At 46.3% G+C, this 16,350-nt stretch overlaps 1 protein-coding gene across 2 annotated transcripts; it reads left to right on the top strand.

The window, feature by feature from the left end:
* Nucleotides 1-8,512: 8,512 nt before the first annotated feature.
* POLR3H (RNA polymerase III subunit H) lies at nucleotides 8,513-15,901 on the top strand. Of its 2 annotated transcripts, none has more exons than XM_026069157.1 (7): nucleotides 8,513-8,588; nucleotides 9,129-9,256; nucleotides 10,488-10,584; nucleotides 12,292-12,378; nucleotides 13,384-13,447; nucleotides 14,085-14,292; nucleotides 15,003-15,901. In XM_026069157.1, the coding sequence occupies exons 2-7, from the start codon at nucleotides 9,146-9,148 to the stop codon at nucleotides 15,054-15,056; spliced, it is 621 nt and encodes a 206-aa protein (XP_025924942.1). In that variant the 5' UTR covers nucleotides 8,513-8,588; nucleotides 9,129-9,145; the 3' UTR covers nucleotides 15,057-15,901. The 2 variants fall into 2 exon arrangements, with proteins under 2 accessions (XP_025924942.1, XP_025924943.1); XM_026069158.1 differs by lacking the exon at nucleotides 8,513-8,588 and adding an exon at nucleotides 8,917-8,939.
* The last annotated feature ends 449 nt before the right edge of the window (nucleotides 15,902-16,350 follow it).

A 16,350-nucleotide genomic window follows, 5' to 3' on the forward strand; every position in this document is an offset into this window, starting at 1 on the left:
TTGACTTGGGTGCTAGCTGTGACCTTGTTTAACTAAACATCCTTTCAAGGTCCCCCGAGAAGGGGAAGGAGCCTTTTGAAGAGACACCAGCCTCACTTCTCCCCCGGTCTGCCACTCCCCATTCATTAGTGGCAGCAAAGAAAACCCCTCAGACGTCACTCAGCCTGGCTATGGAGTACATATTTAATGGGCTTGATGGTCCTTAGCGGCTCGGTCCCCCCTGCGCGGCTCTTCTTTGTGCTCCCTCCGATCGGCCAGGGGGGTTTTGAGGGGCTGCCCTGGGGGCGGCCGCTCTCCCGGAGACCGTGACGCTCCAGGTGCAGAGCGCGACCCTCCTGCTTGCCCACCGCCGCAGCCCTGGGCTGCTGCTTTGAACGTGGCTGCAGCCCCATGCAAAGCCCCGGCGCCGATGCTGGCTGCTCTCACACCTGGGTCTCCTGAGTGTTTCCGCTTCCCCCCCCCGCCACTGACTGGCTGGAGGTTGTTTTCCCTCTGCTATTTTTCCCAGCGAGGTCTCACACGGGTTATTCCCTGCCTCTCCATCGCCTTTTCTAGATCTGTCATGAGTGCCAGTGCCTCTGGTTTAAGAATCGATGAGTTTTTCAGGTTTACCTTCCCAGTCCTTCCACATCAGTAGGGAAAAAGAGTATATTTTCAAAAGAAAAGCCATTTCTGCAGCACTCTGTTGGAAACCACCTCCTCACCCCTCCTAGGGCACAGAGCAGTGAAAGCAATTTTCTGGCCTGCCACCATCCTCGGGGAGGCTGATCCCCCCCTCGAACCCAGGCAGTCTAGACACAGCCTGAAACAGAGAGCGCCGTCCCTCCAGACACAGTGCTGCACCCTGAGAGTTAAATGCAAAATTACATTTTTCAGCCCCTTGTCGTATACACACGCCAAGGGACCCGCGAACATCTCGGGGGCCTACAGAGACCCAGCATGAACTTCTCCCCGGGGGGCTACCCTAACGGGTGGGAACCAGTTTGGGAAGCATGATGGTTAAACGCAGAGGTTACCCCAACCACGGCTGCTGCAGTGCTTTGGAGACTACCTTTATTCAGTCTTCCTTCCTCAGAGGAGGATCACAGCCTTGGCGTCTAGCAGGTTTTTATAAGCGCTGTCTCTGTCCAATGCTAATGAAAGCCTCTTAGCTCCCCTCCCCGCACCCCCCATTTTTGGTTACTGGATCATGCCATTAAGAGTTAAATTACAAGTAAAACAATATTTCCTTCACATATCCTGCATGTTAAAAAAACCTTCACTGGGATGGATTGCTATCAGAAAAATAAACCAGCCATTTATTTGGAATACACATTTAAAGCTTCCCCTCCCCACCTAAGCCAATCACACTTACAACTCCAAGGATCTTTGCTGAGATAGTCTCGCCTACGATACAGCCTGGTTAGCACTAAAATATGAATGTCACCTTTATGGATTGATTATAAAAAGCTCCCTTAGTCAGCGCTGTGCTGCTGGATGCTAGGGGAGGCCATGGGAGAGAGCAAGCAGACTGCCAGAAGCAAAGGGGAAGCAAAAGGAGAAGCCATCATGGAGGCTTGATTTACCTTTTAAGCATATATGCATAACTATCATTCCTGAATACCAACTTTGTGGGATTTGGATTTTTTTTTTTTTTAATTAGACTAGTGTCTGCTCAAAGACCTCATGCAAATACCCTCATCCCCATCCTTCCTTCCTCCTTTGTGGATCTAACTTACTGTCTGCAGGAATGAATAGTGCAGCCAGTGCAAATGAAACACCAGTTCAGAGCCCCTTCATCATCAGGGCGGTTTAATAAGACACATTTTTGCAGATCACACCCCCCCCCTCTGCACACCGAGAGCCGGGTCCCAGCTGACCTCAGCCCTCTCTGGCAAAGCCACAGCTATTTCCCCTCACCAGCAAAATCGCACATGTAACACAGCCACCGTCGCTGCCAAACGAGTTATTGTTTCAAAGCTTGGTGGGGAATAAATGAAACGGAGGAGGGAAATGGCCCTTCATCCTTACACCTCGCCACCATCTAAAGAAAAAATCAGCGATGAAATAAAACATAACACATGGAGTTTAACCATGGGCAAGCTCAGCGGCTGCTGTGTCCCCTTACCTCCTCAGCAATCCCTGGCTCCCTGGAGCTGTGATTTACAAAGCATCAGTGCCCAGGGGGGATGAAAGCTCCTCTGCTACCTTGCGAGGAGCAGCCGTCTTGCATGCAGCCTGGCTCTGGGGGGTTTCTCTCACGCGCGCTGGCTGCTGGCTGCCTCCTGATGGATCTGCGGTATCTGAAGTGTGTGTACGATGTGCACCCTGCACACACACAGCCGCCGCACGCCTTCCCCTGACGTCAGGGAAAGGCCACGGGGAGCGGGCAGGTGGGAGGGATTAGGCCGGTCATTTCTGCTCCAGGCTTAAAGGAGCAAGTCTGTGCAGGGGGACAGAGAGGGCTTGGGGGGGCCGGCCACATGGGTCCACATCGCTCCCTGCTCATGCAACGTGACGGGCGTGCGTGCATGCTGCTGACACAACAGGGCAGACTGCAGGGAAGCCGTGATCAGCGGCAGGGTGGACAGGGCGACAGGGAGCACACGGGGTGCAAGGAGGCCAGGTCTGCCATTTCGTCCGCTCGTGTGAAGAAGGACTCTCATGCAGTTGCTGCTGGGCTCTCCCCTCAGGGTGGGTCCCCGGCGGCAGCAATGGGTCACACCTCTACCCCCGGGACACCAAACCCCACTGGTGCCCCCACAGCCGCTCTCCCCAGCTGTGTGAGCTGGCGCCTGGCCCCTGCCCCATGCAGCCTCCAGCACCCAGGGGTACTGCGGTCACCCTGTGGCTCACAGGTGTTATTAGGGTTATCCAGGTGTTATTAATTAGGGGTCTCATTTCAAGTGATGGAATATACCAAGCCCCCAAAGCCAGAAAGATCTTTTCTTTCTGGTCTGCCCTTTGCCAATGGGACTACACTCAGGAGTCATCTCTGTGGACAGAGGCTACATAATAAATCGTCTGGAGCCATTCCCTCTGGGGGGCACAGCACGATGTGAGCACTGAGGACAGGAATCAATAGTTCGCATGTCCAGTGGGAATAGGGCAAGGAGTAATGGGGTTTAAATTGCAGGAGCAAGATTGATGCTAGACATTAGGAAACACTTTTGAACAGAACAGACAGTTAATTACTCAAATAGATTGCCTGGGGAAGCACCAGAGCCTCCATCACTGGAGGTTTTTAAAACCAAGCTGGGCAGGATTTAAGTAATATTGGGCTCGCTTTGGAGCAGGAGGATAGACCACACCTGCACCTCACAGGTCCCCGTAATCCTGGAGTCAAATCTGCAGGAAGCCCAAACAACCATGGGGCAGTGTCTGCGTTGCAGAGAGCTGTAACGAATGTCTCGTGATGGAGGATGCTTGTGGCTTGGCTTTGGTTTCTCAAACATGACTGTCTCCTTGAGCCTATTTATGCTGTGCGGCTGAATACGATGGTATCAACTGGACCTGTTCCAGTGACAAGCCCCAGAGCTGCAATATGACATCTGAGTTGCATGGGAAGCCACAGGCATGTTGCAGAGTCAGGAGACAGGGTCAGGGCTGCTCTGCCTGACATGGGGAAGTCTCTGAGTTTACCAATCAAGATAGCAGGTGTCAGACCACCGGGGGCTTTGGCAGAGGGACTGGATGCCAAAGCAGTTGTGTCTCTCCCACGGCTCCCTCCGCTGCTGCGGGGGAGAGCTGACCCAGCCAGAACTGCAACAAGGGCTCAGAAAGTTTGTTCTCACAAGGCTATTAAATGGCTTTCAATAAATGCAACACAGAAAAAAGCATGTGGACCGAAGAGACCTAGCCTATGGCAAGACCATTAAAAACAAAGAAGCACTGAAAATCCAAATGTTTGTGGGTTTTGGCATTGCCCATCACACTCTGATTGTGCCTTTTCAAGAAGTTTTCCATGACAAAACACAAGCCCCATTCATCACCTGCACAGGTCACCAGGCACTTCTGCCCAGTTCACCCTTCAGACCCTTGCCCAAGGACAGGGAGGAGAAGCAGAGCAGGTTGTTTCAGGCTCTAGCCTGAATCCTCTTCTGAAGAGCCATCCTCTCCTGGGAGTATGGTACGTGCATGCCCTCTTCTTCCCTGGGCATTTGCTTATGGGCTAGATACTGCCTCAAAGAGCTCTTTCGTCTCATTCATCCAGCTTGTGCTCAGACAGCAGGACCCTACGAGCTGCTCTGTTGTGCTGGGGTGGCCAAGGAACCCTGGAGAGATGTCAATGCATGAGGCACACCACTGCTACAAGGCATGACAGCAAGGGGCTGCAATGCAAGTAAATGGAGTAATTTCTATAATATGTTTAATATTTGTACATTGAATATCCAAAATACTTGTATTTCCCACCTTATTTGTTGTACAGCAGGGTTAGCTGTAAAGAGCTTGCAGCCCAGCTGCATGTGTTAAACAACAGGAACTGAACAGGAGATGAATATCAGAATCTGATTCTGCCAAGTAGTCACTAAAGGCTTTAGAAGGAAAAGGCACAGGGAACTCAGAGTATATTTGACTAGAAGGTCGTCCTAGGCATGCACTGCAGTGGAAAAGGCAGAGAGTCTAAAGCATGTAAAAATGATAAAAGGAGAAGAGTGGAAGCTTTGATCAAACAGAGAGTGGGAGTGAGGGTGCTGGAGATGCCTGCAGAGACAGAAGCAAAAGCAGGAGAGTGAAGGACTTTGTACGTGAGAAGATACATAATTCTTTTGGAGTCAATCAAACCAGGGCCAAAGCAGTCTAGATGCAAATTACCACTCACTTCCTTCAACATTCCTGAGTCTTTTTTTCCCCCCAAACCATGGGAATGTGGAGGCAGAGGAGATTTTCAACAAAACAATTTTGGGATTCCTTTCATTTTTCTCCTGGTTTCTGAGCCTTTGGGTAACTTCAGTTTGTGTTTTCAAGTTTTCCTCTACAACTGTGAGAATGAGAAATGTCTGGGATTTTCTTTAAGTGGCAGAAAGATCCTTGGGCAATCACTGAATTCTAGCAACTGAGGCTTCAGAAAAACAACAACCAAGAACCACATTCCCAAATATTGGAAAGGCCACGATGCTACTGAGAGACTCTAGAGACTCTGTATAGTTATGTATGCAAACATCTGTACAGGCCCTTATGTGGATTTGTGGGTACTCATCAAATCAAAACTATTGGGACAAAGAGGGACTGCTCAGCAAGACAAGTTCACACAGTCTCCAATAGCAGGATACCTCAACCGCAGTATTAAATATAATGTACTTCTGAGCTGCTATCAACAGCTGAGTTGAGAAAACACCAATGTTTTTCAAGGCAAAGCTTGGCTTTGGTTTGTGTTTTTACGTTAAAGATAGTGCTTGTGACCAGGGCTGCTGGAAATACAGAATTCCTGCAGGGAGAAAAACCTAGGTAGCAGCAGTGCAACATCCATCACATGTCCTAAGACCCAGGCAGACCTCAGCTTGGGACAAGAGGGGTTACCTGCAGAGGGTGAGAGTGGAAATCATTCTCTACAGCCTATGGCATTACTGGCAGAGGCTGAGAAATTGCCAATTAGGTCAAGCTCTGGTAATGTTTGTATCCTGGTGTCTTAAGGCAAAGAAGCTCATATGATCATGCCATCTGACAGCTTTCTCCTCATGCATTTCAATTCCGCTTCCCAGAGGGTACTATCGAAGATACTAATCCCTGCAAGTTTCACCAAAATATGTAGCTGCATAGAGGAGAGCGGTCCTGTTAGTGTCCTTATCGAAAAACACACTGCAGAGTTCAGCCTTTATTAGCCATCAGAGAGATGATGAAGAAGACAAATTCTGCATGTCCCAACCCTAGAAAAGCTTGCTTGGTGCCTACACTTTGTGAGACACCAAAAACCTAAGCATAAGACACAAGTCAGTAGAAAACTAGGTCCAGCAGATCTTCTGGTCTCACACCTGTTTTTATGGGCTGTGGACTGAGCTGAAGTGAGATGCATTTGTTTTGTAGTGGGCATTCAACAGACCCTGATGAGACATGGTTATTGGCAGCATGAAAAAGATTAGCTCAAAGGTGGACTAGAAATGGAAGTGTGATATGACCGTCCAAATTTCCTTCTCCTCTCAACCTCCCACGTTCTCCTAGGTATTCAGCCTCCTATTCCCCTCTGTGTCTGCCCCTGTTTAACTCTTTAGTTCTTATATACAAAAATAGCCAGAGTGATCAGCTTTCTAATATCAGCACAGTATCAACTTCTACCTCCTTTTGTGATACCAGGCCAGTTTCTTCCCCTGCCATCAGAAGAGGAACATGGTCAGAAACTTTTCTCTCTTCTGAAAAAGTACCTACAGACATCCACAAAAACTGCACTCCACTCTACTCAAACTCCAAGGTCAAACCTTGTGCTGACAGATTCGTGTGGGGTCAGGACAGAACAGCAAGGGATACGGCACATGTGCTGGCAAAGCTGTGCTGCACTGAGATTAGAGCAGCAGCAACTGTAGAGCAAGAGAAAGGAACCTTTGTAAGGCTTTCTGGAACTAGGACAAGAAGAGCAAGAAATGCTGTAGATTTGGGTTGAGGTGTCCTGATAGAGTGGTGCCTGCTGCATTTAAGAGCTCAGAACCAAGAAAGTACAGGATGCTCCAAGGCAAACGCTGCTGTTCTCAGATGCCAGGGGAAAACTTGTTCCTGGCCCCCCCATTAAATAAAAACAAGCCAAACACATGCAGACCACCCATGTTTATTAAAAAAACCTACAGATCCTGGTGAAACAAGAGTAATTGTGAAGAGAGATCAGAAACTCTTTGACCAAGACAGGTGTCTTGTTAATAAGGCCCAGCCATGACATTTGCAACCTTATTTTTCCTTTCCCGCTCCAACACTGCTCAACATTTAATGATTCCTTATCTAAAACACTCATTACTGTCCTAGTACACGCTACTGGGGGGTGAAGGGGATGACATACTTTGTGTTTGCATCAAAGCCATAGTGCTGACAGTGCAGTTTTGACTGTCAGCCACTGAGATGTTTGGTTTTCCTTGAGACTCCTTTTTTAAATACACTTCAAACAATCTCCTTTCATTTTTCACAGCAAATTTCAGACATTAGCACATCTCCTTGTTTCTAACAGTCCCTCATGCTGCTTAGCTTGCTGAAAAATGCACTGAAGGCTGTAAAACTGTACAATGGGAACTTTTTTTTTAATTAACACTCAGATTCCCAGCTGGAATAAATTATTCCAGCTCTATGTGATGCCAGTTTATACCTGATAACAACCTTTACCTAAGCTTCAGGCAGTTACCATTGTGAAAAATACCTTCCAAACATAAGTGGGATATAAATCCACCTGGTTTTGCTGTATAGGTTTGTAAAAGCTTGAAGTATCAGCTCTAAGAGAGATGCAAATTTTGATCTCTGCTGCCATGTTGGTATTGAAGCTTATGAAAATGATAAATGCAATGGTAACACTGGTAACTGTAATTGTGGATTCTTTTAGAAGAAACAATAACTAATATACTTGAATGATCACCAAGGAGTGATATGGAATACCAGGCATGGGAAAAAGGCAGGTATTCACAAAGAGGTCCTGTGTAGGATGTGCAGTTGCTGAAAATCCTTCCAAGTTTCAGATCACTTATGTCCCCGGCCTTAACCGGAAGAAGAAAGGGAAGTACTGCTCCTCCTGCTGCACTATGAAAAGCCTCCAGCTGTGTGTGGCTTGTATTATGGGTATTAAAAATGTAAAACAACACTTGAGGTACCAAACTCCTAGCAGCATGCTCTTTAAAACCACTGGACTGATCCTCCTAACTGCTACAGCACAGAAATACATCAGTTCAAAGCACTGGGGCACATAAAACATTTAAAGCAGCATAAGTAAATCAAATACAAAATAAATCACACCAAGAGGTGTATCTTCACACTTTATTGACCAAAACTACACACTACTGAAAGCCTGGCACCCAGGATGCAGCCAGAAGAGGGGCCTGCAGACACCTGAACTGCCCAGCCAAGAACAGCTGAGGAAATCTGTCTCAGGAATTGTGTGAAAGCAGTAATTCAAGGAAACTCCATGTCCCCAAAGACAAGCTCCCTCCTTCCCAGGAGGGCCACGGGCAGAGATGCAGCCATGCAAGCCACAGTGCCACACACACACCAAGTGCCATCCTTGCTCCTCACAACCGTGTTTGGCCCAGGCAGCACTGGACAGGCTGCAGCAGGAGCCAGCTATTTATAAATGGAATTACAAAAGGCACAGTGCCTCCCCAGCATAGTCTCCCATCCCTCAACCTCCTGTTCACACCGAGCTGGGCACTCGGTGGAGCCACACGCATTCACGGAGGCCCCACACCGGTAACAGCCGGTAACGGCCGACAACGGCAGATAACAGTCTGCCGCGCAGCGCAACCCCGCCCTGCACTGAGGCGGGACAAAATGGTCCCCGCGACGGGGCGGGGCTCGCGCCCGCGCCAGGGGCGGTTCTCTCCGCCCCACGTCCCGCCCCACGGGGCCGGCCCGCGGAGGGCGATTGGCTGAGGAGCCGGAAGTCGCGGGAGGCTGCGGAACAGCGTGGGCGTGCTCGTGCGGGCCAGGTGGGTCTGCGGGCGCGGCGTTGAGGGCGCCCCCGCCCTGGGGAGCGCCGCCGCCGCCTCCCCCCCGCTCCCTCAGCGGCGCAGCCGGCGGGGGGAAGCTGCGGCTCTCCGCGCTGGCCTTGGGGGAGGGAGAGGGCCGCCGAGCGCGGAGACGCGGGAACGGCCGGAGGGAGGAGGGGACCCCCCCCCCGCGGGCCGCTCCCCAGCGGCCGCGCCCTAACGGCCGTTCTGTGGCAGCCCCCGCCCGCGCGGCTGCCTTGCGGGCCGGGGGGCGGCGCGGCGCGGCCTCCGGAGCTGCCTCCGCCTTCACACACCCGCTCTGCTCCTCTGAGACCCGGCCCCGCGCAGCCGGTAGCCCCCGGTGGTTGCGGCTCGCCGGCAGCCCTGGGCGTGCAGGCAGCCGGGATACAGCCGCGTGCTTCCCCCGGCGGGAGGATGGTGATTTCCCCGGCGCAGCCGGCATCAGCCGTCAGGGTGTCTTAGGTGCCCTGACACGCTTCTGCTCCTGAGGAAGTGGCTGTGTTCTCTCTCTTTCCCCAGAGCTGCTCCCGGCCATCATGTTTGTCCTCGTAGAGATGACTGACACTGTAAGAATCCCTCCCTGGCAGTTTGAAAGGAAACTGAATGAATCCATTGCTGAAGAACTAAACAAAAAATTGGCCAACAAGGTAAAACATGGGTCACCTAAAAGGTGATGCAGACTTCATCACATCCCTCTCTGAGTGTTTCTTCCTTTATTTGTTCCTGATGAGAAATGCGTGTGGAGTATCAGATTAGTTTAGATGTGAGGGCCATCCCAGAGACTGAAGTACCAGAGACTGTAAACAGAGACAGCTTTATATCATCTCAAAGGGATTTTTTTTTTCCTAACAGCTAAGGCTGTAATGGGAAGATATTGAGATGTCAGATAGGGTGGAGAAGCATTGAAGAGAAATGAGAGTAACTGCTATTCTGTGTAGAGTTGCAACCTGAAATGCAGTCTGAAAAAATGAATGCAAACTAATCTATCCAAGGGGAAATTAAAAAAAAAGACAATGGAAATAAATGTGTAAGAGAACTGGAGGTGATAATATCTGACTTGCTCTCTGCTAAGCATTTGAAATACAGTATGGGAGCAAGAAGTTGACCTTTGGTGTAGGATATAAAAAAAAAGCATTATGTCATAGGTCAGGAGGTCGCAGTTTCTCTGTGCAGCCCCTGGGACTGTGATTAACATACAGCTTTCGGCATGAGACAGGTGCAAGACTCAAAATGTAGCTAGTGAATGTGAAGAGAGCTCGAAAGAGCAGCCAAAAGTGATATAGGGTTGTGGACAGCAGATTATACAGACAGGTTATGGAAAACAAAACTGTCATCCACTGATGACTCATAGGTGCCTTAAATTTACTAAGCTGTGAAGCTATCTCAGAAGTGGCAAAGAAAGCAAGAGTTTTCCCTCATCTGTGCCCATAGCTCTTATACTTTAAGACAAAGGCAAGTCTTAGGGGCTCCTGAGAGTGTAACTTTAGCAAGAAATATATTTGGCCTTTAGACAAGCTACGAGTTTGGTGAGTGATGTCTGTCCTTTCCTATGGGCAAGTGTTTGCCATCTTGGCCAGTCAAGTTTTCTTGTCACTGACAATCACCCCAAGAGTTTCTGTTTGTAGCAGTACTCTTTCTAGTGCCGGTAGAAACACATCCTCCTGTAATGCTTGAATAAGAGAGAGGTTTTAGGTTCCTCTAAGCAGTTAGAAGTGGGGCTGGGGCTGTTGAAGGAGAGTACCAAAACATCCCCCTCCCATCTTGCCACTCTTCCATTGCCTTCCTTTAAAAAAGTGTGTGCAGAATATAAATTTGAAAAGAGTTAACCTGGTGGATTGCTTGATTTATTGTTTTTTTTATTGTTTTTTCTTTGAGCAGGTTGTATACAATGTCGGTCTCTGCATCTGTCTGTATGATATTACAAAACTGGAGGATTCATACATATTCCCTGGAGATGGTGCATCACATACCAAAGGTTTATTCTTACCTTCAGTTATATGGTTTTGCAGAATGTTAGTGACCTAGAAATGTAAACTAAGTTCAATTGTTATGTAAATTAAATTTAAAGGAACTTACTGACGTTCACAGCCTTAACTCTGTCCTCATAGGAGACCAGGAGGAACATGGCAGGAGTCTTTCCTTTGCTTTTTCTGTGACAAATGCATCTTTAAACAGCTGGTCCTGTCTGCCTTCACCAGCAGTCCATCTCTTTTTTCCAGTTAGCAGCATAGCTGCTGGATAAGGAAGGGGACTAATTGAATTTAAAATGATTGGAAATCTGCAAATAGAAAATAACTTGTATTAATTGTCTTGTGTTTGTCCAGTATTTCTTCTTTTGAAGCTTATTTTCTCTAGCCAGAAAGAAGAAACATGTTTTTAAATATAGCCTTCACACAACATTTGATGCTGCTTTCCTAACTGGGAGTTTTGCTATGGGTGTTTTTGTTTTGTTTTGTTTTGTTTTTTGAGCGAGAGAGTTAGGCAGATCTGGTTCAGTGTACATTTATGGTTGTGGGGTTTTGGGGTTTTGGTTTGTTTAGAAAATAGCAATGATTAACTTCTTTTGACTTTGTCAAATCTGTCAGAATGAAAACTAGAAGTAAATGCATAAGAGCAATTTGGGGGGGGGGGGTTAAAACAAGTTCCTTTAAATGCCTTTAAATGAACTGGGAAGAGATGCATTTTTCTAGCTTCAATTTTCAGTGCAGAAGTGTCGCTCGAACAAATGAAATGTTTCCTGTTTGAAAGGAACTGGACTGACTGTATGTGGCTGCCATACTCTAAATTTTAGCTCTACTAGAACTCATTCTCTACAAATAAAAGCTTGTGTAAGACTGAAGGACAATAGCAGCTTTCTTGCTTGCTTCTTTTAATTTCCATTCAGCTTCTTAACTTTGATTTAGTCCTTGAACTGAAACAAGACAATATATTCTCTTTGAGCTAGCAAAGGAGTCTCCTGCTTTCAGAATCTGGGATAGTACTTTAATAAATCTTGGTGTCTAGTAATAACTCCTTTTTTAATGTAGTAGCCTGACTTTCTGTAAAACAGCAGCACTGAGTATGGACAGCTAAAGTGATGTTAAATAGCTCATAAGCATTATTTGACTGTGATTGTCATAAGCATTTTGCATTTATAAGAAAACTATACTATTTAGAGACATTTTTATTTAAGCTGAATGAAAAATCTAGTTATGTTAAAGTAACTTATTTACTCTGATAATATTTGATATCAAATATTTCGATGGATCAAAATACAGCATTGCTGTTAAAGATGAAAGGAGCAGAGGTATTATGGGAAAGTATCATTTCTATCGATATTTTTGGCCTCCAAGCATTGTGTAAGAACACTTATAATATAACTGAAGCAGAGGCCCTGCTCCACATTCTTCATTTTAAAAAGTTTTATTCTGTGAATCTCAACTACTGCAAGTTTGAAGAGCAGAGGACAGGAAGCTACAGATCAACTGCTGCCATAATTCATACAAAACACAGTTAGGTATTGGAACTCTTATTCCTGTTTTCCTGATCTAATCAGTCTCTGTAAGGAAGGGGTAAAAGTTACTGGATACAGCATTTTAGAGAGCATATAGGATGTGGGATTTTGTTTTAATGGCTGCCACCCTGTGGAAGGAGCATGGTTCACACTTGTGGACATAACACTAATGATCTGTTTTCTTTTAAGTGCATTTCCGGTACGTGGTCTTCCATCCCTTCCTGGATGAGATTCTGATTGGAGAGATTAAAAGCTGCAGTCAGGATGGAGTTCACGGTAAACTGGAACTTCTGACACTGGGGGCACTAGAGCTGCAGAGCATTTGGGTTTACTGAGAGACTGTGATTTCAGGTTGCATAATGCTGTATGTAGGCTGGTTAAAGGCTACTACTGGCCTCTAGTGCTGCTCTGATCTAAAAATAGTTGGTAGTTTGAGCCTGGCAGCTTCTCCTGCACTTGGTTTTGTCTGTACCCACCCCCCCTTACTTTTGTTGTTCATGTGTGCCCAAGAAGAACAAGTAGATAAACCCATCTGGAGCATAGACTGGATTTATTTTCTCACATCAGTTAACAGAACTTGTTTGTTTAAAATGGTAGTATTGGATCATGTTGGTCTGAAATATCTTCCCCACAGTTCTGTGAAAATCCATGATCATTTTCTGTATCTGAGAAGATGGTAGAGAAACTTCTCTCCTAGCACAAAGTGCTGTCAGATCCATGAAATACATAGTCAATGAGTTGCCTTCCTTTTTTGATGGAATTTTCCATGCAAGCAAGCTCCTCTGCTCAGCTGTTAAGATTAGGACAATGAGATTATAGTGTGTGCATTTGTTACTGAATTTGGGCAGGTCTGCTATCTGATAATATTCAACATCGTGAAATCTCAGAATCTCAGGGGGAGGGTTTTGTTCTAACTTTATATTGCTCCTTATTTAACGTGTTACATCTGTGATTTCTAAGCTCTTTTCTGTCACAGACCTCTTTAGCATCTGACTCATTTCTTGGAAGGCTTTCATTGCCAATCCCGCTCCAAACAGCCTTTTCCTTTCCCAGTGAGCATGAAGACTGTGCCCTCTGTTGCTTTATGTACTTTCAGCTGGAGATTGCTTTCCTGCCAACTGAAATTGAACACTGTGGCTCAAGGAATAATTCCTGCATAATCTCAGATGCCCTTCCTGAAAGAGGAAGGATAATGAGTCTAGAAATTGTGTTTTAGGAATTGCTGTGATACATAGGTTGTGAAGAAGCATTTCAGTCTTTATCAAATTCTTTCCTCCATAGTTTCTCTTGGATTCTTTGATGATATTGTCATCCCTCCAGAATCCCTGCAGCAGCCAGCTAAGTTGTATCCTTTGACCACCTCTGATAACTTTACTACTTCATTTCAAAAGATGGTGCAGTGGTGTCCTAACAGGCATTCTCTACTGTAATAGTGAAGATGCTCAGTGGCAGAATCTAAGCTGCTATGTCAGGCAAGTCCCACAGACTATTATCACAGCTAAACAGGCGCCACACTTGCTCAGTTTTGTAGGATCATTGTCCCAGCTAACAAAAATGAATAGCAATGTCCCTCAAACAACTGCTTTGTAATCCCTGCCTCTAGTCTTGTCTTCTACTGAAAACAGAATGCAGTTTTTCCCACATCATGTAATGACTAGATAAATGGTGTGTCTAATATACTTACTTGTGGTAGGTGATGTCTTGCTCTCACACTTGAGGGTTTTTTTGGTTAGTCTGTTGTTTTTGCGGGAGGAGGGTTGTACTGCCCATCAGCATATACCTTGAAGCAGGAAAATCAAAGACGAGATTGGGGTCCTGGAACGTGTAGGTGATGACGTAGGCCAGTGCACTGCAGTTAGAGAAGTAACTGTGAAAGGATTTTTGAGTTGAGAGTCTATTCTCAAAAGAAAGTGATCTGTCAGGTAGAATGCTAATTACTTACCATGCTGCATGTTTCTGTCCTTAACCCTTGGCCTGGCCAGCGATGAAGCAGAGCAGGTGTGGGTGTGGGAATATGAAACAGAAGAAGGGGCTCACGACCTTTACATGGACATTGGGGAGGAGATCCGCTTCCGCGTCATGGATGAAACATTTGTTGATACATCACCTACAGGGCCAACTTCAGCAGAGGCTTCCACTTCAAATGCCACAGAAGAAGTCCAGAAGAAAGAGGCACCCTACACCCTTATGGTAACTATGCACATAATTCACATAGCCTTGAAAACCTTGTGGTTTACTCTGTGTCTAAAATAACATCCCTTTTCCAAGCAACTGATTGATTTAAGTTGACCATAGAGCAATGAAAGTCACAGAATGAAAGGGGTGGAAGACGAGAGAAATGAGATGTGCATGAGAGCGTGTTCTTGTGGTCAGTTTGTATTATTTGCTGTGTGTTTTCGAATTGTGTGTAACAAATTGTAGTTGTTGGTGGAGTTCAAACCTGGGAGGCTGATTTAAGACAGACTTTAGATGTAGGATCTGCAGATAAAAATGAGCGTACAAGGAATACAGAGCTAGGAGAACCACATCAAGGCTCACACAGCCGCTAAACAGTCTTTCCCCTGCAGTGTTTTGGCATAAGAACTACCTGAGTACAATACAACAGAAAGACGGGAGTAAACCGTGAAAGCTCCGTTTTCTCACAATGAGAGTATGTTGGGCAGTGAGCACAGTCAGGAAATGGAATGGGCAAGTGCTTGATTTTCAAGTGGTGAACGTTTGGTGTAGTGTTGTCAAAGATTAAAGGAGTCTGGACCAGTGCTGGGCAGGCTCTGACAGGAAAAAAGTGAATACCTCATCAGTAACCTGGGGGAGGGGGAGAATTTATATCTTTATGTATTTATTCCTATATTCTCTTTGCAGTTTAAAATCACATGCTCTCTTTTTCTCTCTGTGAATAGGGATCAATCAGCGAACCAGGCTTGGGCCTCCTGTCATGGTGGACAAACAATTAGCTGCAATCAGAACGTGCTCTGCAGAAAGTCCTTCTGGTGGATGTTTTGGGGGATTAAGGGATCCTGCTGGTGCTCATTGCTCCCTTGAAGCTGAATGAGAAATTAGACCTGCCACTTACTGTTTCCCCTTCAGCTTCTGACCTGCCAGATCAAGGCAGTCACTTCCAAGAAATGTCTTTACTGAGCTGTAGAAGTGAAATTATGGGCACAAAAAGTCTTGAGCCCAGCAGCAACAAACTTGGCTGGAGCTTTGGTCTCCTGCACTGGAGGCAAAACTGGGGAGGTCTTTAAGGAATTGACTTCAGTGAATGAAAGCAGGAGAGAATGCTTGTCTAGAAGTATTGCTTCCTTGGGTTTAGAGCTTGGTCTCAGAGGTGTAGAAGTATGTGCCTGCCCTTCTTTTGACAGGAAGCAGAGCAGGATCTTGCTCTGCGAAGTACTGGGAGAAGAAACAGCAAAATCCTAGAGGTAAGAGAGGTGTGGTCCTCTCATGACTTGGGAAATGCTGCTGCCAGAAGGGCAAGGAAGCCAGTGATAATGTTCTCCTAAGAATGGGACCTTAATCATGGATGAAGACAGTCCAAGAAAACTGGAATGAGAGTAGTTTACCCAAAAATAACTTAGGTACTATGAAGATGACCACTGTGGAAAGCTATCAGCTGCTTATTATGGTGAATGGAAATACTTTATTAGGTGGGTTGTATTTATGCCAAATGAGTTAAACTTCACTGGAGTTTGACTGAAAATATGTAATTATGAACTGAAACAAACCAGTGTCTTTGGGTAAGTTGAATACTTGTTTGTGTGGGTGTTAATACCAGAAAAAGAATAAATAGTAAAAACAACATCCAGCCTGCCTTCCGGTACATATTGTGAAGAAACTCTAAGCTTCCTGCCCAGCAGGAAGAAAAAAGTTGTCTCCTGCAGTTTAGCTACTTGTATTTCAAGGCAGACAGTGTTTAGTGTTGAGACTAACACTTCACTGTGCTCTAACAGCCAATAACAAACAATTGCCATCAGCCTCTCTGACAGCAGTGAAAGGAAAGGGGGGGGAACAAAACAGTGAGTAAAATCTATGCAGGGCCCATTGCCAAGAGGGTGGTGATGTACATAATTATAAAGCAGGCACATTTGGCAGGAAGGGGGTATAATTCCCTGGGATAGTGGGTCTGCTAACCTCCAACTGTGAAAACAAAGCCTGAGTCACCAGCACCCTCCCTGCAGTGAAGTTGCAACCCCTTAATTCTAAACTGTTATTCCTGGTGTATAGCTCTAATTAAAAGGGAGCCTAGAA

This window comes from Apteryx rowi, unplaced genomic scaffold (assembly GCF_003343035.1).
Source record: "Apteryx rowi isolate R43461 unplaced genomic scaffold, aptRow1 scaffold_287, whole genome shotgun sequence".
NCBI classification, from domain to species: Eukaryota; Metazoa; Chordata; class Aves; order Apterygiformes; family Apterygidae; genus Apteryx; species Apteryx rowi.

Coding starts and splice junctions, on each gene's coding strand:
- POLR3H (XM_026069157.1), top strand. CDS start 9,146: ATGTTTGTCCTCGTAGAGATGACTGACACTGTAAGAATCCCTCCCTGG. Junction 9,257..10,487: donor ACAAAAAATTGGCCAACAAG/GTAAAACATGGG, acceptor TTCTTTGAGCAG/GTTGTATACAATGTCGGTCT. Junction 12,379..13,383: donor CAGTCAGGATGGAGTTCACG/GTAAACTGGAAC, acceptor TTTCCTCCATAG/TTTCTCTTGGATTCTTTGAT.